This window comes from Rhinopithecus roxellana, chromosome 12 (genome assembly GCF_007565055.1).
Source record: "Rhinopithecus roxellana isolate Shanxi Qingling chromosome 12, ASM756505v1, whole genome shotgun sequence".
NCBI classification, from domain to species: domain Eukaryota; kingdom Metazoa; phylum Chordata; class Mammalia; order Primates; family Cercopithecidae; genus Rhinopithecus; species Rhinopithecus roxellana.
The window spans coordinates 33896937-33921539 of NC_044560.1; the positions used below are offsets into that span (position 1 = coordinate 33896937).

General features: G+C 38.2%; 1 protein-coding gene across 1 annotated transcript in view; it reads left to right on the plus strand.

The window, feature by feature from the left end:
• The first annotated feature begins 918 nt into the window (after positions 1–918).
• The window catches only part of ERICH3 (glutamate rich 3), a 114101-nt gene continuing 90416 nt past the window's right edge, over positions 919–24603 (plus strand). The window contains exon 1 of the mRNA XM_010381098.2: positions 919–1306. Within this exon, the coding sequence (XP_010379400.2) occupies positions 1284–1306 (23 nt within the window). The 5' untranslated portion in view covers positions 919–1283. The remainder of the gene's footprint in view (positions 1307–24603) is intronic.

Sequence of the window (24603 nt, forward strand, 5' to 3'; positions counted from 1 at the left end):
AGTAGTCAAGGGTGAAAATATGTTTCCACTAGAGGGATAGTGCAAGAGTTTGGTTTTGCTAGAGTTTAAGGTAGTGGAGAAAGTGGTCCCAGAGGCTCGGGAAAGACGCTGGGGCCGGGTGATGAGGGCTCCTGAATGTCACACTAACAAGTTTGAATTCTGTCATACTCAGTGGGCCTTTACCACGTGAGGAAAAGCAGAATGACATTAATGAGGTGATGCTCTTCCCACCTCTAAGTGTGACTGACCCAGAATAGAGACCCTAGAAAGCTCAGTCACCACTGATACGTCCAACCCTTCACTTATACATGAGGAACCTGAGGCCAGAGATCAAGTCATTCTGCAAAACACCTGATCAAGCATGAACAAAACAAAAACAGGTTATCTGAGTCTAGTGCTTAAACTTCCTCCATATTAAGATCCTCATTTAAATCCAGGCTGCTTCATCTAAGCCCTGCATTCCATGTACTGGATTCCAATACAAGTACTGTTCCTGGGTGCTTTACTGAATAACTGCGTCTCCCCCACCTACTGAAAGCCAGCACTGTCAGCCCTGCACGCTGGAAGTGGGGACCTCAGCTAGGAACAAGGATAGGAGTTTTCCAAGGAGGAAATGAGTCGATTGTAATGCATTACAGATGCAGAAACAAATTCAAAACCCAAAACAGATTGAGAGACTTCCTTCTTTCCCTTGAATTTGCAATCGCTGTTTTAGCACTGGAAACCACCGCATCACGCGGTGGTAATAAGAGCTGCTCCCTGCTCTTATTACCCCCAGCTGCCACCCAGTCCTTCCTTCCCCAGGGCCTAGCAGGAAGCACGCCAGCCAAAATGTGTGCGTGTGCCTGTGTGTGTGTGCGAGCGTGTTTGTGTTTTCATATTACAGGTACCTGGGGGAACTCGCGCCCCAGAGCAACAGAGCAGGGGCTTGCCTGGGTCTCCTCCCATATCAGGGCCCAGAAAAAGGAGTAGAAGCTGGCTTCACCCCCAGCTTCCGCAGGCTCGGTTCCAGCAGCGCCTCCACTTCTCCAGACCCTGGGCGCTTGCCTCTCTCCTCCCTTAGCAACCGGGAAGCTGTGGATACCAAAGGAGGGTGGGAGCCCCGGAGGCTGCGGGTAGCCCGGGCGCCCAGGGGCGGCGGCGGCCCAGCCCAGGTGCCCGCGCACAGGGGACCTCAGTGGGGAGCCACCCCGCGAGCGCGACTGTCGCAGCGCCAGCGAGCACGGGGCCCCACGCACCCACCCTCCGCACCTGCCGCGGGGTCCAAAAGGGATCCTGCAAAAATGAGCCATTCTCACCCCGCTGGGTAAGTGACAACTGGAGCTTTTCCACGCTGTGGCAGGTGGCGGCTTCAGCCAGCGGCCCCTCCTCCTCCCTCCTGCTGCGGAGGGAAGGGGCGAGAGGGGAACGAGGGGGAGGGCTGGGGAGAGGAAAAAATATACGAATTCTGGGTTGCAGCGAGGATGGCAGAAATCCCAGGCATCATGTCTCCTCCCTCCCCTTCTTCGTTTCTTTCACCCACGTTCGCCCCTTTTGAAATTTTCACCCTGGAAGTATTAAAAAAATGGATGTGAAAAACGCATACATTAAGCAAGGATCTTCGCTGGGATCAAGAAGATCCTGTGGTGTGGAACATGTGTGTTTAGATGCAAAAGAAGAGGTTACCAAAATATGCATTCGTTGGAGATTTGAGAGTAGGAGATGCATTCTCGCCGCAGCTTACATATAAGCGAGGTGTGAGTTAATTCAGTATCGAAAGAGGTTTCATTGGGAAGAGGGGGTATTATTTCAGAGATTTTTTTCCGCCCAACTCAAAAGAATCATAAGAGTCTTTAAAAAGTATTTTAATAAAGGAAGCTTATATGGCACAGGAAAAGAGAGGAAGGAGTTGTGTGCCTGTGTATTTACTCATGATCTTCAGTTGCTTTAGGTAGGTGAACCCCTTAGAGGACCTATTTTGGCAATATTCATTGTATTCTAGAAAGAACACCGTCATCATTGGCTGTTGAAAAAAAAAGGTTTCTTTTTTTTTATTGGAAGGGAGACTATCCAATTTCCTCCTGAATTAGACAATGTAATGCATTTTAGACAGTTTTTTATTATGATACATCTAGTAAGAAGATAAATATCCTAGTCAATCTTGCAATTAAATTGAAGATACTTTCCTTTTTAATTGCATTTATTGCACATTTTTAGGAGCAGCAAATTAACAGAGGACAACATATTTGAGATCATTTGGAGTTTGTGATGTTTGAAATACCATGTTAGTCGTTGTGTTGGAACTTACACCGAAACTTCAAGATTTTACTTTTTAATGAATTCTCTGAGTGTAATGACATAAATGAAAATGTTTGAAAAAACTAAAGCCATATAAGGTGCCATGTTGGAAATCATTCTGAGAACTTTTAGAAAAGTGATATAGCTATGATTAAATGAACTTTTTGTTTTGTCTCAAGTTGAATTTAATTTAGGTACTTTTAAACATTTTGATGCTGAACTCCTGTGCAATTTTAGTTTTCTGTGGGTCATGTAAGATGTAAATAGCACTATTTTTCAGCAGCTGATGTTTGCAATATGTTTGCATTTGGGAAAATAAACGTGTCAGTCATGGTTGTCTTCCTATGTTTTTCAAGTTTTTGGCTAGTTAGAATCTGATTAGACCATTTAATCATCTTTTTTAAAATGTGAAAAAAACCTGTAGCTATTTATTAAACTGTGCATGATTAAGATTTCAGAAACTGAAGTCAAATTTTTCTGAAGTTCCATTAGTTCCAAGCCTATGGGGAAAAGGGAAAATTTGTGATTTAATGAAAGAGTATGTTACATGGTTCTCTTCAGGAAAGATATTAAGATGGCAACAAATACTTTGCACCTAAATGGTAAGCTCCTGAAAAGTAAACACCATATTATATTAATTTCTCTGCCCCCTTTATTTAGGACAGTATTCAGAACAAAATAAAACTCAATAAATATGTGTTGAATAAGTGGTATCGCCGGATGGTGCATCCAATCTAGAGGTGCATGTATTTAGAAATGAGAACTTTGTTAGAACTAAATATTTTTTAAGTGCCTACTATGTGCCAGGCTCTATTCCAGTGTTTTACATGAACTACCTTATTAAATCTTCCCACTCATGCCGGTTTTTAGTCACCCTCATTTTTAAAGATAAGGATTTTGAGGACTGAGAAGTTTCTAGAAGTAGCATTGCTAGGAAGGGTAAGGGCTAGAATACAAAGCCAGACAATATAGCATTAGAGTCATTGCTCTTCACTATCACAATATGTTGCTTCACATGGTCAACAACTGAGATGTGCAGGAGCCTAAATACATAAAACTTTGTGTCTGGATCAAACCAACATCTGAAAGAGGATGGCTGTATGTAAGTATCTAATATTTTGATAGATGATTAGAGGCTAATTTTGTAATAGTGTGTGTCTGTACATTTTTTTGATTTTAATTTATCAAAAGAAAATGAAGACAATAAGCATAAATACAACAAATCTAAATGTCTTAAAATTCACCCAAGAACAAAATTATTTGAATTGCTAAAGTTTTTCCTCAAATGAAAGTAGTGACTTTTTCTTGCTTATGTTACCATTTGGAAATAATAAAAGTTTCAGTAGCAAATAAAAGCCTTCATTAAAGCTGAGAAGGCTTTTCTATCATTACTGAAGCAGTTTGTACTTATTACATTTTAAGGGTAAAATGGTAATAAAATGCAGTTATACACTAAAACAAAAATTTTAAATCGCTCAAATGCCACCAATCAATAAATGATGTCCTGATTCCTTCTCTTAGTGCTTCCTTTGATTTCCATTGCTTACTTAATTATAGCATGAAGCACTTGATGTAAACATTGCAAAGGGCCTATGCTGGCTTTGTTTAGATAGAGTTTGGAGTAAATAAAAACGGTTTTTAAAACTTCTGCCAAAGATAATAGAGATTTTGAATCTGAGCTGCATCATAATTTGGTGGAAGTCAACTATAAAATACCATTTCCAGCATTGCTATCTCAAATGAAATTGTTTTAGAGTAGAAAATTATAATTGATTGTCCCTCTAGTTTGCTGAATCTCACTCATGTTGCTATTTGTGTGTGTGTTTGTGGATTGTGCATGAGTTCTAGAGGTGGAATGGGGATTTTATATCTCTCAGTCATGCATGAGGATAAAATGATATGGCTCTTCTGGCTCCTTCAAAGGATCGTCACTGAATTCATGTGAAGTTGGCTTTCTGTGTGAAAGATACACTTGGCTCTAAATATAGTCACACTCATCTGTAAATTTTCTTTGAGGAAGGACGAATGAGAAGCATTATAGGTCATGTCAAGAAAAAAAGCAGAAGACATATGTTTTGAAAGACTGTTCAAAGGTTTAGAAGCATTTTTTGTTAGTTTAGACTTATTAGTTTATACCTTTTTAATGTAAAGAAGTGTTTCTGTAATGACAGAGTATACTGAAGACTGGTAAAGAAATAATTAATACATCCTTAGTACTACCTGATAACTCAGTCGTTTTTAATCGAAGGCAGATTAAAAACCACTGTTAGGTCAAGTTGTCAATTTTACATAGTATGTGTATCCAGGAGGGACAACAATGATAAACCCACCACGTTATTTACTACAGAAAGGTCCATTACATTCTTCAGTAGCATACGTTTCTTGCCTTCTGAGTTAGCAAACTAGGATGTACTTTGGATAGCTACAGTAATATTCTAGTCTGTTTGTTACCCACTCGCACCACCAAAATTATCTCTTTCACACAGAATTTCAGACTTTAAGTCATTAAACATTTAAATTCAACTTTGGTAGTTTCTATTCACCCTCCCGTTAAATATTAACAAATTAAGGAGTAAATTGTTTGTGCTTAAATGAGGTGAATTGAATAGGCTCATTTGTTGTGGCTTCCTCTGTAAAGCATTTCATGTTATAGATTCTGCTCTTTTAAAAATATATATCGATGTCTTTTATTCTCTTACTCCTTTAACAAACATGTTCATGTAAGTAGATGGGAATGGAAAGGGATCTATTATGGCAATGTCACTTAATTCTTTGAATTCTTTCAGAGTTATAAGCCAAATATCACATAGTGATCACACACAAAAAATGTTTTTTATGATCTTTCAAATGACAGCTCAATTAGGTCCTTCTTCAACTGAACTGAAAGCTAAGGATTGGAAACTACAGTGTTTGACTTGCAGTTAGATTTGTTGCCCAGTCATGAAAGTCATTTGTTGTATTAATACCTGTGCAATACTTCAAATTATCTGTTTCTCAGATGTTTTTCTAAGCTCAAAGCACTACCTAATAAGACCACCAGATGAAGAATGATGTGTCTTTCTGCTGGAAAATACAAAGGTAATTATAAAAAAGTAGGTGGAAATCAACATGACTGGAAGTGCATTTTTCAGGAAGATCAATTTTAGGGGAGTACAAAGTAAACTTGAGGAATAGAAATTGATTCCCTTAAAACAATTGTATTGGCCTGTTTTTACACTGCTATAAAGATACTACCTGACACTGGGTAATTTATAAAGAAAAAAGGTTTAATTGACTCATAGTTCTGTATGGCTCGAGAAGTCTCAGGAAACTTACAATCATGGTGGAAAGCGAAGGGGAAGCAAGGAAAGTCTTACATTGTGGCAGGAGAGAAAGCAAGTGAAGGGGAAGTGCCATACTTTTAAGCCATCAGATCTCATGAGAACTCCCTCACTATCACAAGAACAGCATGGGGAAAAGCGCTTCCATAATCCAATCACCTCCTACCAGGTCCCTCCTTCAACATGTGGGGATTAAAATTCCAGAGGAGATTTGGGTGGGGACACAGAGCCAAAGTATATCAACTATCCTTACCCAAGTTCCCCCAGGAAAGTCTTTGGGTTTCACTCAGTCTCCGCTGAGAAAAACCATCTCTAACTAGGAGGATAGGTGGATATTTGCCCAACTTATTTTGATTATTCCTAAATCCATACAAGGTTTTCAGAGAGATGGGAAAATAAAATTTCTGATTCAATTCTGATTTTAAAAATCAGCCCCAAATATTCTGAATCTGAGGCAGAGTTTAATCATTTTTGAGGTTTTTAATTTCCAGTGCTATCACTTTCAATTAAAACTTTAGCCACTGAAGGTAGTACTGAAATAATGTAACCTTTAGTTATTCATTTTGGTACAGAACAAGAGAAGTAGTGTGCAGACTGAATTACTGGATTTTCCCCTGCTATGACTTACTCACTTCCCCATACAAATAGTTGAGAATAGTGTTATGTTATGGAATGACTCCATGCATGTCAATCAGTTTAAATAAATCTGTCAAATTAAGTGGGGATAAAATTTGCAAAAAAAAAAAATCTAAGATTAAACATTCACATTAGTTTGTAAGTGTCTTTGTCACCTTTTTCTAAACTGGAAATCCTAAATGATATATTATGTTTATGATTCATATAAAAAAAGGATAGAGGAAAATCAACTGAGTCATAGACAAAATAAAGACCTTGGCATCACAAAAAAATGTGAACAGATATATATATTTAAGCTTTTATTTAAAACAATTAAGGTAAACGTATTCATATACAGTTATTTCATTAATTTTACTTTTTGTTTAACTGAGCAGCTACTAGTCCTAATCATATTGAATAGGAAGACTTGTAAAGTGCCCTACTTCTACAATGTCTACATATTCAAGGGAGAATTATTTGAGTCTGTAGACACTGCATTTTCATGTTTCCTTTGTTTATTTCTTTGGCTTAGATCCATGGTTCTAAAACTTAAGCATACAAAAATTGCTGAATAGTTCATTGAACACACAATCATGTGTATTGTACTTCATGGGTTAAATGAGTGATTTTCAAGGATAGATTTTTTTTTTTAAACCAGGTAGCATATTTGCATATTGTGCTAACTAAAAAGTTGACCCAAACATAGGATAGGATTTACCATACCTCTGGGTTCCAGCAGAGCAGAAGTCATTTTATTCTTTCACTGGCCAGAAGCTCTAAATCACTCTCTTCTTGCACAAGTCCCAGTAAGGAAACACATTCTTCATTGACAACATCATTGCTGCAAATTGTTGTATAAGGAAATATACTCAGATTAAAGTAATTCACCTGAGAGTTTGCCTTTTTGGATTAATGTTTTTCTGGAGGAAAGAGAAAAAGATGTGACAAGTTGAATAGCGCAGCTTGAAAAATCATACCTTACTAAGGCTCTTTCAGCGTCAGGATTAAAAATTTTTTGACAATTGTAAAATCATTGCTTTCATAGTGAGCCACAAGAAACATACTTTAAAAGTGAAGAACATTGAAGGGTGTAGATATATAGATTTCATATAGATCTAGATTCTTTAATAATTTCTTATTCTCTTGTGGGTCTACTCGCTCTTGCTGTCTTTGTCCCCTTGTCTCTTTTGTATGGTTAACTTTTTTGGTCAATGAGCAAGTTACTGTGAAGTGCAGTTTTTTCTGACAGTGAATGCATGGTTTCCCCATGCTCTGGGGACTCTCTTAGAGATCCTCATTATCCTCTTCTCTTTCTTCTGAGCTATCTACATGAATGTTCTGGGATGTAGAAGGTGTCTATGCCCTTTTTTTGATGGTCATCAGTGATCTTTTTCTGTTTGCCAGCACGGATAATTCAGAATCAAGGTGTGGTATTTTGAGTTTTCATGTACTCAGAAAAGATGTGCCTTATTTCTTCTGTCTAAATCCATGATACATAATTAAGTTGGTCACCTTTCTGGTTATTTCTGTGTCATGGACTCAATTGTGCCACCCTCCCCTCTGTCTGCCACCCCTCCCCTTGTAATGTAAATGTTGAAGTCCTAACCCTCAGTTCCTCAGAATGTGACTGTATTGGAGACAGAGTTTTAAAGAGGTAATTAAGGTTAAATCAGGCCAATGTGGGTACCCTAAGCCAAGGTAACTGTTGTCTTCAAAAGAGGAGATTAGGACAAAGACATGCTCACAAACACGGCCATCTCCAAACCAAAAAGAGAGACCTGAAACAGACTCTTCTCTCATGGCCCTCAGAAGAAACCAACCCTGCTCACACCTTGATGTCAGATTTCTAGCCTCCAGAACTATGAGAAAATAAATTTTTCTTGTTTGAGCTACCTGATGCCTTGTTACGGCAGCCCTACCAAACTAATGCAACCTGTTTGCAGCTGCTGATGCTCCTCATTACTTGGCTCTGCAAAGGCTGAAAGTGTTTTTTATGAGAAATGCAGAATCATTTAAAATAAATTATTGGTTGATTGACTGATTGATAACATATGGGGGGCATGGGGTCATAATCAATTTGGGCCCTTAAAATAGAATACCATAGACTGAGCGGTTTATAAACAATAGAAATTTATTTCTCATAGCTCTGAAGGTTGGGGAGCCCAAGAGTCATTTGCAGGGTCTGGTGAGGGCCTGCTCTCTGGTTCACAGAGGGCAATCTTCTTCCTGGGCCCTCACATGGCAGAAGGGGTGAGAGACTTTGAGGTCTTTTCTGGAGTGCAGTGGCGCGATCTCTGCTCACTGCAAGCTCCGCCTCCTGGGTTCAAGCCATTCTCCTACCTTAGCCTCCGAGTAGCTGGGACTACAGGCACCTGCCACCACGCCCAGCTAATTTTTTGTATGTTTAGCAGAGACGGGGTTTCACCATGTTAGCCAGGATGGCTGAGGGCTGAGGTCTCTTTTTTAAGGCACTAATTCTGTTCATGAGGGTCCTACCTTCACCTAATTGACTCCTAAAGGCCCCATCTCCTAATAGCATCACATTATGGGTTAGGATTTCAACATATGAATTTTGGGGTGATACAGACATTACGTCTATAATATAGAGAATGGAGATCTGAAGCCAAAAGTTCAAAAGAGAGATAAAAGTCAAAGCTAACAAAAAATATGAGTAAAAGCTTAATGAGGAGAAATAATTAAGATAATAAATCAATGATCTCTACAGGTAAGTGTTGAACTGTTAAATCTGATTAGTAATCAAATTACTCCCTACCTCTCAGTGCCTGATGCTGGTTGAGATAGAAAATTGAACATTTTAAGCTGGTTTTATGTGACTGTTATTATTTTTCTATAATAGTCATAAACATTTACAAATTAATGAAAATTCTTAGGGCAAAATATTGAAGCAAGGAAAGAAACAGCAGGAAACTAAACCGACAAGATAAATTGCACATAGTAGTTATGAAACAGCATTAAAAACTGAGGATTTTAAATTGAATTGAATCATAGTGTTTTATAGTAGCAGTTAATTTGGCATTCTCTATATGCCACGGATTGTAATATTTTATATTTGTGAATATTATTTGGCTCTCATACAAAGAAGCTGTTTCTCTTCATAGCTTGCTCCAAGATATTTACAATAATATTGTTTCTGTTGTTTAGATTGAAATAAAATAATCTGCTGTAAATTAGAGTAATAGAGTTAGAAGGAACTTCAACTCTCTGGGTACTAGGGATACAAGTGTGTGTGTGTTTTTTTTTAATCTTCCTCTTTGTATTTATTGTATTTTGAAAATTTTTTACTTTGAGTAAAGTACCACGAGGAAAATCAAAATCATTTGAACTTCTACATCCATAAATAATTATAGTTTGCATTTTTGTTATATTCCTGTGGATTATTTAAGTTGATTATTCTGTTTTTAAAATTATACTGATAAGGCTGTGCTATTTAAAGAGCTGCTTCTAAGACTATTTTGTCTTTGAAGTTATACCAACAAGTACCACACAGATACTTGACTTGTAGCATTTGAATAGTTTTTATATCTCCCATGTAAATTGCAAACTCCATAGGGTGGAGACCATACCTCTCTACATCTTTGGGTTCTCACTGCACCCCAGGACTGTGCTCCAAACTTAGCTCAATAATTCCTACCATATGTCTCTGACTTTAGTGACCTTAGGAATATTTTCAGCTGCAAGTAACAGAAAGCCAAACTACTAGTGGCTTAAATCATAATAAAAGTTATTATTTATTTTACAAGTAGTCCTACAGGTAGGTGAATATATTTTTTAGTAATATCAGGACTTGGGGTCTTATCTTTGCAACATTTTTTTGTTTTTTTCTATGTTAGCAAGATGACGACCCTAGATTCAGTCATTATATTCTTATCAAACCACTCCAAACCAAAAGGAAAAAGATGGGTAAAAAGAAGACTTCTTTTAACAAAAATCAGGAAGGACATCATTTTTAGAACCCTTCCAGTAGACTTTTCTTTATATCTCATGGACCATAACTGCAACAATGGATATACTTTGCTATAACAGAGAGTAGGAAAGGGTATATTTGACTTCTCTAACTTCTACTATGGGAGATAGGCAAGGAAGACAGGTTTGGGAATGGGTTCTTATAGCCAGTCAACCATGTCCACTACAAAGCTTTAGTGACTGGCTGTCTGCTACTGGACTTCAGTTGAGTTTTAGATTGTCATATTTGCCAGATAGTTGTTGTGTGACCCTAAGCAAATTTTGTAATCTCTCTGATTCTTGTTTTTTTCTATCCTTTACTTTCTATCTATTACAGTATTCAGTAAATATTTACCGAATGAATGAATGGATTTATATCTGCTTTGTAGTTGTTGTTAGGGTTAAATTAGATGCTGTAGTACATTTACCACAGGACCTGACACATAGTATATGTCAATATGTTTGCTTGGTGTCTGGTAGCTTATAATACTGATGGTACGTAAGTAGGCACAGACTTCTATAGAACAACTTCCATACCTAAGTCCTGAGCTAGATGCACAGTTGGGTTAATTGGAGAAGGCATCCTGGGGAGATTAATTTGGGGAAAGAATGTTGAAGGCCGTCCTTCAAGACATAAAATGATCTATCTGGAAACGTTTTTAACTTTTTTAGAGATGTGATCTCACCGTGTTTCCTAGGCTGATCTCAAACTCCTGAGCTCAAGCAATTATCCACCTTAGCCTCCCAAATAGCTGGGATTATAGGCATGAGCCACTATGCCTGGTTGGGAAACATTTTTAAAAAGTAAAAAGCACTCTTTAAAAACTTGGTGTAATTTCAGTCATCACTGCAGTAGTCTATTGTGACTTTGAATAAGTGAGAAGAGACAGCAGCATTACTTGTTCATTTAGGTGACATGTTCTTAGAAGCAGGCGAGGATGCTATAAAACCATGTGAAAGCTGGCCTGTAAGGAGAAGTTAATGCCTCTTATTAACTCTTGTTTTTAAGTTCTACTTGTGTCTTGCTTAGTTTTTGGAACCTTGAGTAGAACATTAACTGTACATAACAGATTAGGATTTTTCTTTTTTTAACAAAATGATATTTGCCTTCAATTTTAAGTCATAAATTAATTTCATATTTATTTCTGATCATCTAAGCCTTTATAAAAAAAGGGTTTGAACATTTTTTTTCTGTTGAAGTCAATAGTTATAGTAGCAGTTAATTTGGCATTCTCTATATGCCACGGATTGGCATATAGAGATTGGCAATATCTCTGCAACTGTAACAAATGAATATTGCACCACAATTCATAGGGATTTATGTAAGATTATGACTTTTAAAATCTTCTTTCCCATAGTTCTTCTTTCCTTTCAGTCAAGCTGGAGACATGAAACTTCAACTCATGCTGGAATCTTCCAGAACAAAACCTTAGGGAGTGGGTGAGGCTGGCCTCAGGCTGCAGTGTGTGAAGAGGAATATTGAGATTTCAGTCCTTGGTGAGGAGATTGGCTCAGAAAAATTAATGGAAAGTCTGATGTTTCAGGGCCACATGCAAGAGCATGGAGCAGAAATCAAACCTGAGAATGCTGTGACAGGGAGAAGGAGAGCCCAGGCACAGTGGTTAAAAGACAGAGATATTCAGAAACTGTAGTCAGGAGTGTGGGCAAAAAATGGGAACACTTCGAAGAAGGAATGAATACAATTCCAACTGTCTGAAACTCATCTTTCCTATTTTTTTCTCTTCCTTTAAATTAAAAGGACTGATATTCCAAAGAGAAAACATCAATGTCCAATGCAAAAAACTATGAAATAAACATGCTATTTCAGAAGAGGATTTATTTTTGGAGTCAGAAGGATGTAGCTTTAAAATTCCAGTTATGCCTTATGTAAACTCAGGAGAGTTCATTTCTGCATCTCATTTTCCTCCTTCAAAAATATGGAGCTAATAAATATCGACACATCATGGGAACTCAGTGAATGGCAGCTATTGTGTATTTATTTTGATCTTTGTGTAAAGCATATGTTGCTTAAGTCTTTAGGATTTAATTCTTAAGGGACATAAACCCCAAATAAATAAAATACACAGTTCAAAATAAGCAGACATGTCCCAAGCTAATTGGAAGGGAGCATAGAGAAGGTGTTCCCAGTCAGTATTTCACTTTCTTGTTCAATTAAACTAATTTCTTTTAAATGACAACCTGTTCTTAGATTCATGAATCTTTACAAAGAAAATTAACATTGACCTACCAATTCATGACTCCTCAAAATGAGGTTGCTCCTTTAAGGAAATCATGCTCTGAACAACTGAGAATTTTAATAAAAATGGAAGCAATGACTCAGAGTATTTGTACCTCTCGAGCACACTTGCTCTTTTTATCAAATTTGAGAATTCAAGACAAACTCATGAAACTGCATCATTGCTTTGACATTGACAAATGGTAGAAAGACTGGTGAAAATCTTATGGGTATTATTTTTAAATGGTTAAGTATTTAAAAGTTAGTCAACCTCTTTAGCCTTTGCACACGTCATTATCATTTTAAATCTTACTACTGCACATAAGAATTACATTTTAGGGCACTTAAGAAGCTTTTAACATGGTTGATTATGTTTTTCTTCTCAACCACATAGTAAATTTATTGATTTGTTCTCTTTGGTGTCTGGCTTTTCTGTTTTGGTTTTTCTTCCTTTTTTCATTTCCTTCTTCTTCTTCTTCTTCTTTTATTCTTTCTCATAGTACCCCACTCTGTGGGATCATTTCTGAACATTTTCCCATTGTACATTAAAATAGTACTATTAACATTGAAAAGCATATGTGAGAGTTTTCTTTATGTTTGCCAAGTTTGCTTCAGATAAGCAGACCCTATGACTTGCATCACAGAAAACTAGTGGAAATGATTGATAGACACTAGGTACCATTCATAAGCATTTGTGGAAATACCCAAAGACTAGAAAGTAACTAAAAATGATACATACATGTGTAAAAGTATGTGTGTGTGTGTGTGTGTATATATATATATATATATACTTCTGTGAATGTGTGCACACATATATATTGAGCCATCTTATAATCAATGGATGGTAAAGAGTTTAAGTAGGCTATTCGTATCTATAAGAGACTGTGTTCCAAGATCAAATATAAATAGTGATCAGATTTCCAAGCCAACATAGGCCTCTAAAGTATATTTTGCACATAATGACTTAATCAACAATTTATAATTTATAATACTGTAAACTCAATTCCTTTTTATTATACTAATTTTATGTTAAATTGTATTAGTCTGTTCTCACACTGCTATAAAGAACTACCTTAGACTGGGTAATTTACAAAGGAAAGAAGTTTAAAGAGGTTCCTGGTAAGGTCTCAGGAAACTTGCAATCATGGTGGAAGGGGAAGCAAACATGTCCTTCCTCACATGGTGGCAGGAAGGAGAAGTGCCGAGCAAAAGGGGAAGCCCCTTATAAAGCCATCAGATCTCATGAGAATTCACTCACTATCACAAGAATAGCATGAGTAGCATGAGGGTAACCCCATGATTAAATTATCTCCTACCAGGTCCCTCCCATGACACATGGGGATTATGGGAACTACAATTCAAGATGAGATTTGGGTGGGGACATAGCCAAGCCATAGCATAAATAATCAACCAATTCCTATTTGGGTGACAGAAACTTGTGATCTCTCTCTCTCTCTGGGACTTTGTGTATGATTTCCCTACTTCTTAGAATGAGTCCAGATAGTACTTCTGTCCCCATAATTACCCACCCAGGTTTTACTTCTTCCCTCAAAACTTGACTTGTCATTTAGGACCCAGTTCAGATTTCAGTTCCTCTTAGATACCTTTCTTGTATGAGTATAATTTACTTATTTGTGAAATGGGATAATAATCTGATATATAGGATGTTTTGCAGATTAAATGAGATTGTGCATGCTGAACACAATAAACAGTTGTTGTTGTGATTGTAGCACATCATACTGCACTGCCATTCTTTCATTGGTTGGATTGTCCCTTCAGGGCAGGGACTGTGCTTATGCAGCTTTGCAGCTTTGTAACCTTGGGATAGTGTGAGGCCAGACACATAATAAGCACTTTGGGTTTGTTGCACAAAATAACTCTTCTAATCTCCTTTGTATCTGGCAGCAGGCATGCTGACTGACTACTCTCCTCTCAGTTTTACCCTCTTTAAAAGACGGTGGGTGGGTGTCTTCTGTTTTTCCAAGGGGGGTTTCGGAACTGTGCATGTGTGTGCACAGGCACACACACACACACAGATGCACCTGTGCAACAGGGGTGGAGACAGTAGCAGGAGGTGCTTCTAGCAGGAGGACAGTGTAAAGATAGGCACCATGGTGCTGTCTTATCCCTGGACCTTTGCATATGGTAATCCCTCTTCCTGGAGCAATCCTCTTGTAAGTTCCCGCGCCTGCCCCTATTCAGTTCCCTTCTACTGGCTCAGACTTCATTTTCTTCCTGATTGTTTAAATCATCCCCCTTCTCCCAAGTCTCCTTACTGCACTTCTTCTATGATTCTAAACCGTGGTATATTTTCCTTTCAGAGCACAGGCAAATGTATATGTGGTTCATTGAACAATAAAGCACTGCTAATAACACAATAGCACCTAACAGTGTGATGCACTGCACTAAGCTCTTTACTTGCATTATCATACTAATGCTTAACAGAAGTTCTACGATATAAGGCGCAATTATTTTCCCCTTTTACAGATGAGGAAATTGAGCTTAATAGTGAGTAAACAACTTGTTGAAATTCATAGAGTACAAGCGACAATAGAAGATTTAAAACTGGGTATTTCGGAGGGTGGGGGTAAGTGAACAACACACTGGTAAGATGATCTCAAAAATGGTTAGAAACAGCATGACTTTTTAAAAGAACCAGCTCTTAGGAAATTAACCTAAACTTTAGTGGAAAACAATGAATGAAGCTCTTTAGTACAATTTGATTTTTTTTCCTTGTATAATATACTCAATAATGTATTTGGAAAATATAGCCTACACAGCAGCATTATTTTTTTCCTTTTTTCTTTCTTTCTTTTTTTTTTTTTTTTTTTTTTTTTGCCAGATGCACAATTGCTGGTAGAACACACCTATTAGGTGTTCGTTGATTGTTCATTGACAGAGAAGCGCTACTTACTACAGAGTTCCCTGATAGGTTGGCCAAGGGTTTGTTTGGTCTGTGTACGATTTGACTTCCCCCTCTGCTCAATGCTGCTTCCTGTCTTTTCCTTTCACAGGCGTTGATCGCTAATAAACCTCTTGTACCCAAAACTACATTTCAGCATGTGTTTTGAACAATTCTCAGAATTGCTTTCCTCAAATTAGCTAAGATGGGAAAGGAGGACAAGGAATTGGGAAGAGGAGGGGAAAAGGAAGAGGAGAAGGAGGAGGAATACCTCATAGAGCACATTCAGTTTTATGGTTAAAGCAGAACAATCCTGGTTTGAATCCTGGATCTGCTTTTAACTAGTTATGGACTAGTTATCTAACCACTCTACATCTGTTTGATCATCTATGAAGAGGGAAGATAATACTAATTCACAAGATTGTGTATGTTATATGGAGTGTTTATGCACTACAAAAATTTAAGAAAGTACTCAATAAATGCTAGTGATAAAAATTCTTAGTTTGCAGAACTTTCCATCCTGGTCACCTTTCCTCTGAACAGCCTCATTATCTCCCTTAGTTTAGATACTATTTTTCTATTAATGCATATTTTTCAAGCTGTTACAATTTTTTTTTTCTGTTCAAAGATGTAACATTATAAAGAGAAGAATTCACGGTATCTGAAAGCATATACCATGTCTCATATGCAACTGGTCAAACTTAATGTGTCTCAGGCCTACTGACTCCCATTCACTGCTTCCCTATTGCCTCATCTGTGAACACTGCATAATTATCTTGCCAGCAGTCAGCACAGTTGGAGACCAGTCTTGTTTTTACTAGTCACTTCAAACCATCATATTAAGGCTATAAATAAAATAATATTATGGTTCTCATCTGGCTTCATTGTTAGAATAAGCTGAGAAAAATTGTAAATCAATATTTAGCATAATTGCTGAGATCTGGCAGGTTTGGATGCAAATAAAAAAGAATGAAGAATGTAGTATAAAATCATTTATATGATATCAGTTTAATCACCCCCTATAAAGTGACAGGCTACAGAGACTCTTGGTGTAATTGTAGCTGGCAAAGAGTTTTCTTATATAGGAATATAAAATAATTGACCCTCATGTCAATTGTTCTATATTCGTCTTTCATCAAGTTTCTTCAAAAGGATATATTTTTTCTGCCTCCCTGGGAACTATATTTTATTCTAATGAAATATGCAGCATGCCACAAAGGCACCATTTTGTCAAACACAAGAACAAAAACAAATGACAAAAACAAATTGTTAGTATGATCACTCACGTGGAGAATGCTGCATTTAAAAAAGCCAAAATACATAAAACATGCTTTTCCCATAGACTACTTCCATTTATTGTCCAGAAGCAGAAAAGAAAGGTGATTATCCTCACATGTGGATTTTAAAAAAGGATATATGTCAAGGAATTGGACCAATATGCTTTGTTTCCATTAACTTATTTGTACATTTACTCAACAAATCTTGGCTGAGTTTGTGACAGTTTACTGTATGCATGGCTCCATGCAACACCTTGTAGGAGGGTGTACAGGAAGAGAATCTTACATAAGTCTGAAGACAAAGTGATTAAACATGGGTGAAAGAAATTCTGGTGGAAGGTGGTAAGACAAGGACCCTAGGAAAGAGATAGGTACAATTTTATGGGAACTCTTGTGACATTTTGGCATGTTCTTTATTGATTTATTGAGGAACCATACCTACTTTTAGAACTTCAACTTCCTGAATGTAAAATGAGGCAGTTTGCCAGATTCTATGTGGGTATTTCCATATGTGAATTTCTATATTCCAAAAACGATGAAACTTTAAGCAAATATATTTCCAGACAAGTAAACTGAGATGCTCCCTGCAGAGAGTAGTGCGAGTATTTTACTTGATGGATAGTGGCTAGGTAAAGAAGATTGAACTATCAAGGGTCATGTATCTTATAAGGGGTAGAATTAGAATTGGACCTCAAGTCAAGGGCAAATCATGGGAATCAAAATCAAATCATGGGAATGGGTGTGCTCTCTTGCCCTTCCACCTTCTGTTGTGTGATGACTATTTTGTGATGGGGTTGTTTCAAAAGTGGTGGTAGGGGAATTCCCACAAGGGAGGGCCTCAAACCATCCTGTGATGGGGCCAGTTGGGATTCCAAAGAAAGGAACACTAAAGGCCAAGGTGATCAGTCCAAAGCATTTATTAAGGGAACCTAGATGGAGAGTGCAGCAGCATATTATCACAATGAACAGTGAGAGAAAAGGGATGTGCTATCAAGGCATGTCCATGGTGAGGGGGCCAGGGTATGGAGATTATATGAAATTTGAGGAAATTTGGTTCACAGTCCGGGCCAGTTTCTTTCCAGCAAACCCAGATAACTTTTTCAGTGCCTGAGAATGTTCAACGCCTCAGTTTGGGTTCAGGTCTGCTGGGCAAAACCTACAGCTGGCTGGTTCATAAAGCAGTCAAGGCACTCTGACTTTTAGTCATGATACAGAAAAAAATTGAAGGAACTGGGGAAACTTACAATGACACAGTGAGAAGGGAGAAGGCCCTCACCAGATGATGGCACCTTGATCTTGAACTTCTCAGCCTCCAGTACTGTGAGAAATAAATTTCTATTTTTTAATAAATTACCCAGTCTGTGGTAATTTACCCAGTAAATTACCCAGTCTGTGGTATTCCGTTACAGCAGCATGAAATGGCCTAAGACACAGTCCAATCACCATCACATTCAGTGTCCAGTGTTTCTGCTCCTGGCATCAGGCTTATGGGAGAGACCTTGCAGAACATAGAAGAATGGCCCTCAAAGATGTTCATATTTTTGTCTTCAGAGTGTGTGGATCTGTTACTTTACATGAAAAGGAGGAATAAAAGTTGCAGATGGAATTAATATTGTAAATCATCTGATGTAAAATAAGGAAATTATCCTTGATTAATGTGGGTGGGCCCCATTAATCACAAAGGTGCATACATGCGGAAGAGGGAGGCAGAAGAGCCAGAACCTGAGAGATGTCATTGTGAGAAATAGTTGACCAGCCATGGCTGCATTTGGCAATGCATGTAGGCAGGCATGTAGACAGCCTGCAGAAGATTGAAAGGAAAAATAACTGAATTCTCCTTTAGAGCCTGCAGAAGGAATGCCACCTTAATTTGAGTCGTTTCTGTCTTCTGACCTCCAGAGCTATAAGATAATAGATTTGTACTGTTTTAAGCTACTAGTATGTGGTCATTTGTTATAGCAGCAATAGAAAAGTAATGAACACTTTATTTTATTTTATTTTATTTTTTTTTGAGACTGAGTCTCGCTCTGCCGCCCAGGCTGGAGTGCAGTGGCCAGATCTCAGCTCACTGCAAGCTCCGCCTCCCGGGTTCACGCCATTCTCCTGCCTCAGCCTCCCGAGTAGCTGGGACTACAGGCGCCACCACCTCGCCCGGCTAGTTTTTTTTTTTTGTATTTTTAGTAGAGACGGGGTTTCACCGTGTTAGCCAGGATGGTCTCGATCTCCTGACCTCGTGATCCGCCCGTCTCGGCCTCCCAAAGTGCTGGGATTACAGGCTTGAGCCACCGCACCCGGCCTGAACACTTTATTAGTTAGATGGAATGAGTCACAATTTGGGTTAAATAAAATGAACCTGGTTGAACCAAAATTATTTTTAGTATCTCCTCAAACAAGTATACTTTTGAGGAAATTTTTAGTGCAAAGCATGATGCAGGAATATATATTTAAGAGATTAGCTGATTTTAAGACTTCAGCACATTGCTTTTATGCTAAAATTATAAAGGAAAGTTATGTAATTGTTAATATAAGTCTATAATAATTTTCATTTAAAAGGTGTCTATCTCTGTAGTGGAGAATTGGGTGGATTATATTTCTCTGTGAATATTTCACTATTCACATTTTTCCATCATTATACTTAGCATACTGCAGTCCTCACATTAGCAAGATAAGATGAGTGGTGTTCACTATGATTTGTTACATATTAGCAGGAATAAGTCTTAGGTTATATGATCTTTGCCAAGTGATATAACTAAGGCTTGTTTTTCTCATCTACACAGTGGGGATGATCATATCTTCTGATATGGACTGCATGTCTGTGTCTCCCCAAAATTCATATGTTGAAACCCTAATCCCCAATGTGATAGTATTTGGAGATTAGGCCTTTGGGAGGTAATTAGATCATGAGGGATTGGTGCCCTTATAAGAAGAGACATAAGAGAGCTTGCTTCTCTTTCCATTCTCTGCCATATGAGGACACGATGAGAAGACAGTCATCTGTAAACCAGGGAGAGGGTCTTCTTCAAGAACCCAAACATGTTGCTACCCTGATCTTAGACTTCCAGCCTCCAAAAATAGTGTTTGTTTACCTAGGCTATGGTATTCTGTTGGAGCAACCCCAAAGAGATTAAGAGAAATTGGTACTAACAGTAGGATACACATATCTAAAAATGTGGAAGTGGCTTTAGAACTAAGCAGTGGGTGGAGGCTGGAAGAGCTCTGAGGTGCACACTAGAAAAACCCTAGATTGCCATGAGGCAATTTTTAAAGGTGATTCTTGTGTGGACTCAGAAACAAGAGAAAACCTCCATCTTCTTAGGGAATACATAAACAATAATAAACAGAGTGTTGGTGGAAATACGGATGGTAAAGGTCATTTTAATGAGGTTTCAAATGGAAATAAGGAACATGTTATTTGAAATTGGAGAAAAGGCAATCTTACAATAAATTGGCAAAGAATTGGCTGAACTGTGTTCATATACTAGTGTTTTTGAAAGGTAGAAAAATTGATGCAGAGAATCACTTGCTCCCAGTTATGGAGCCAGTAATGGTGGAGCCAGAATTGAACTGAAGCTAGAGTTGGAATTTCTTTATCTCTTTTCATCCCCAAAGGTAATATAGACAGTGTGCGGATAGGTACTATAGGAAGAGATGAGGGTGGAGTTACAGGGTGCTTCAGGCCAGAAGAAATGACTTTATCAATGTGATCCATAGAGAAATATTGCCTTAGGTTTTCCTAAAACTGACTCATGTTAAGCAGTAATCTTGTTTTGGAGCTTTTCTACTTTAGCAAGATAAAAGAGCTGTAATAGTTAGATATTGTTCATATTACATGGGTCTAAAAGCAACTAGATGAGACTATGTATGTGAGAGTGCTTTGTAATCTGCAAAATGGAATATGGATATTACACTCCTTCCCCAGCTCAGGATTCAGGGCCTGACATGGAGATACTTGGTAATGAATTAGCTTATGATACAGGAAGAAATCTCTCTCTCTCTCTCTCTCTCTCTCTCTCTCTCTCTCTCTCTCTCTCTCTCACACACACACACAGACACACACACATGTACACACAGTATGTATATGTGTGTCTCCCCACTAGATTGGGAGCTCCATGAGTGCAATGTCTGTGCCATCTCTGTGTCCCCAATGCCTAACAGAATAACCTAAAATTAATCATTAAACAATAAGCGTTTGTGATTTAAAAACACTATTATAGTGCCTTTCCTTTTAGCTGGGATTTTTATATGGTAGACTATCTCAGTTTGGGATCAGGAGAAAGGATTGTCAGGAATCACTGACTTTACTACAGAGCCACATTTGTATATTACGTGGTGGGAGGCAAGGGTCCGAGAGTTAAGTGCTGAAAGGCCTTAGCTGGGAAGGTAGCACCCCAGTAACTCAGCTTTGACTCCTCTAAACTTCAGGCCCTGAAGGATGTGGCATGTGCACTGAAATGAGGGAAACAGGAACCACCATGAAGACAAGGTTGCTGTGTTGCCTGGGAGACTGTTTTCTCCAGTGCACTGAGCCAGGAAGTGGGTTTTTCCCCACCTAGTGACCAGGGAATGGGTAGATAGTCTTGTTCATCACATAAAGAAACAAACATGTTAGACTGGTCTGGCCAGTGAGTTGTGGGTCTTGACATGACAACGTGGCCTGCAAGTAATATGGTCACAATGACCTGGTGCTTTCTGTGACCAATGGAATCGATGAACAGGGTGCAGTGGAGGGTCACAGGCTTGAGGCAGCATGACCAGGAAGTCTAGTGTTGACACTGGATGCAGAGCGTAACATACAAAAGCAATGGAGTGTTCAGCTGCAACGCAATCACCAAGCCCAGAGCAAGGTGACCTTATTCAGCCCAGGGTTATGCCATGAGCAAGAAAAAAAAAAAAAAAAAAGAAAGAAAGAAAGAAAGAAAAGTGAAGGGAGTAAGTGGCAATGAATGCAGAGGAAAGGGTGGAATTTCAGAAAAGCTCTACTAACCTGAGTTTGTGTTGGTCAGTGAAGCTCTTGTAGTTGGGTGAATGCAATGGTGGACTACAAGTCCATGTCAAGTACAGGTGAAAAGGATCAGAACAGAGAGGATCAGCCAGGCCACAGTGTGGCTGACACCGACCCACACAGCATTTGACCATTTCCCTGGAAAGGAGTCTTGATGGTCAGAAAGATGGTGACATATATATGTATGCAGTGGAAATGCTCGCATTGACCATTTTACCAAATCTGTATATAATTAACTTTAGTGCAATTTCTTGATATCAAGCAATTTAGTAATCTAAAGTTTCAGTTAAAAAATTCCAGCATTGTCTGAAAAGGAAATAACTGAGCCTGGGTGGACCCTGCTGGTTATTTTCAGCTGTTCTACCAAGCTAGTCATATGATAGTTGTGGAAGGAGTTGCTTACAAATGGTATCCGATGCAAGAACTCACATTTATTCCTAAATAGGAAAAGGTGATGTGTAAAAAGTTTCAACCTAACTGGACCTGCTCGACAATTTGTAAGCCTGGACAGGCATCGTGCACACATTTGTTAGTAGAAGCCCGAGAGAGGGGAATTAAAATTAGGTGCTACCACAGCTGGCCAAGCAATTGTTATTAGGATCTAATTTATCAGTCGATAAGGAAGTTGAGGCTTATGTGATCCCAACTTTTTGACCCCCATTTCATTTAATCAGGGTTTTAGCACTCCCAGCTATTCCCAAGCTATTGATATTTTTAAGAAAAAACTTGAGCCTGAAAAACAGACAAAAGACTATATATTATATAACTCTAATGATTTATCTTAAGAATCTGTGAACTGTGGAATCATGATTGTTAGGACTGAGAGACACCTGCTCACCTTTCTGAAATGAGGAGCTGAAAAGATATTCTGAGATTTAGAAAGGGTAAGGTATACAATGTTGACCTTTTGGAGACAGGAAACCTTTGATGAACTATAGGACACCAAGACAGTTCATTTAAAAGATGGTTTCAAAGCATTATCTGGAGCTGGTTTTCTATGTGCCTTACTGAAGCTCTTGGGTTGTCTTTTTACATAAACCTAGTGAAATAATGGCTTTTGCAGTTGTTCATATGTCTGCATCCCTCATGTGGCACCTTGGTTTCTAAGCTTTGTAACTGCTTTTAGTCTCTTTTGAGGAAGAAATTAAACTTTTCTTACCGTTTGGCAGCATGGAACTTTCCTGCGATGTGCTTTTAAGGAGAAAAGAGGCATGAAGAAGTCACCCATATCATCTCCATGTAATTAAGGAGTACAAACTGTTAAATAAAATTGTTGCTAATGATATTTACTTGACTACAATATGAGTCCCTGCTCTGATCTCAGAATAAATTAAGGATTAGCAGCTCATAAAATGTATAGATTGTAAAACTTTGTTGCCTGTAATAGGGTATGCATTTTTTTAAAGACAGCTTTGTGTTTGGACTCTCTTTAGGCTTTCTTGTTCTCTTTCTCTCTCTGCCTCTCCCTGACTCTGCCTCTGTCTATCTCTGTCTGTCTTCCTCTATCTCTGTCTCTCTCTCTCTCCCCCTCTCTCTCTATATATATATGTATATAAGTGTATATGTACACACACACACACACACACACACACACAGAGTAGCCCCCTCTTATCTGTGATTTCACTTCCATTGGTTTCAATTACCCGTGGTCATCCACAGTCCAAAAATATTAAATGGAAAAATTCCAGAAATAAACAATTTATAAGTTTTAAATTGCACGCTGTTCTGAGTAGTGTTGTCAGATCCTATGCTGTCCTGCTCCTTCCTGCCCAGGATGTGAATCATCCGTTTTTCCTGGGTATACACACAATATATGCCACCCACCCTTTAGTCACTTAGCAGCCATGTTGGATATCAGATTGAAAAAACCTAGTATACATAAGATTTGGTGCTATCCACGATATCAGGCATCCACTGGGGGTCTTGGAATGTATTCCCTGTGGATAAGGGAGGACTACTGTATACTGTATATACTAACATCTATGTGTATGTCTATGTATGAATATGTATGTGCATGCACCATGTATACATACATATATGTGTGCATGTTTTTGTAAGTTACTGAGCAATTAATGAAGGATAGGTTGAAATGGAAAATAGTGCTCAACTTTGACATACAGACTTAGATTGACAGTTTACTAAGGTATAGCATATAATCAATAAACCAATTTATCTTCTTTTAACTCTTAAAAGACCGTAAAAATCAAAAGTGATCTATGAATTATTATTTTGATGCTGGATGTGAAATTAATGCAAATGTCTAGATATATATGAGGAAGTTAACACTTCAAAATACTGAGTTTAAATTTAGTTAGGAACTTACAACAAGAAAAATAAGTCCCAGACAAAATCGTATATTTACTGAGCACATTATTATTTTGATACATGACAAATAACATCAGTAGGGATACCAAGAATAATGCTTTATCCTAGCCTAGCCTTCCAATCTAGCAGAGGATACCAAGAAATAAACAATTACATATTATGTGATGAGATAGTAACTCAGGGTAGGAGGTGGGGAGCGGGAGTGGAAGGCAACATAGCACACCAGGACATATCAGAGAATGTTTCCTAAGAGAAGAGATGCTTATACACCACAGATATTATCTGCTGGCTGGCAGGTGAAGGAAGGGCCTTCACAGTTGGGGCACCACGTTGTATTCTGAACATGAGAGACAGCAGGTAAGTTTGAGTTACCAGAGTTTAGGGTATGTCATGAGAGGCTAAAGACTCTGCTGAAGGAGCCTTTACTTTCCCATCAGGCATCCTCTGTGAAGCCCTTTTTGACAACTGGAGCTGGTGGCCTCCTTCTCTGTGCTGCCATGACTTTTTGCATATTTCTCTTGTTGACTTTCCCCATTCACTTTACTTGTTGATGTGTGATTTCCATACTTGTCTGTGGAATAATTAAAATCAGGATGATTTTCTAGGTCTTATCATGAGACTTACAAAAGAGTAGGGACTCAATACATGTTTATTAAATACATACATGAATGACTGGCAGGCTGCAT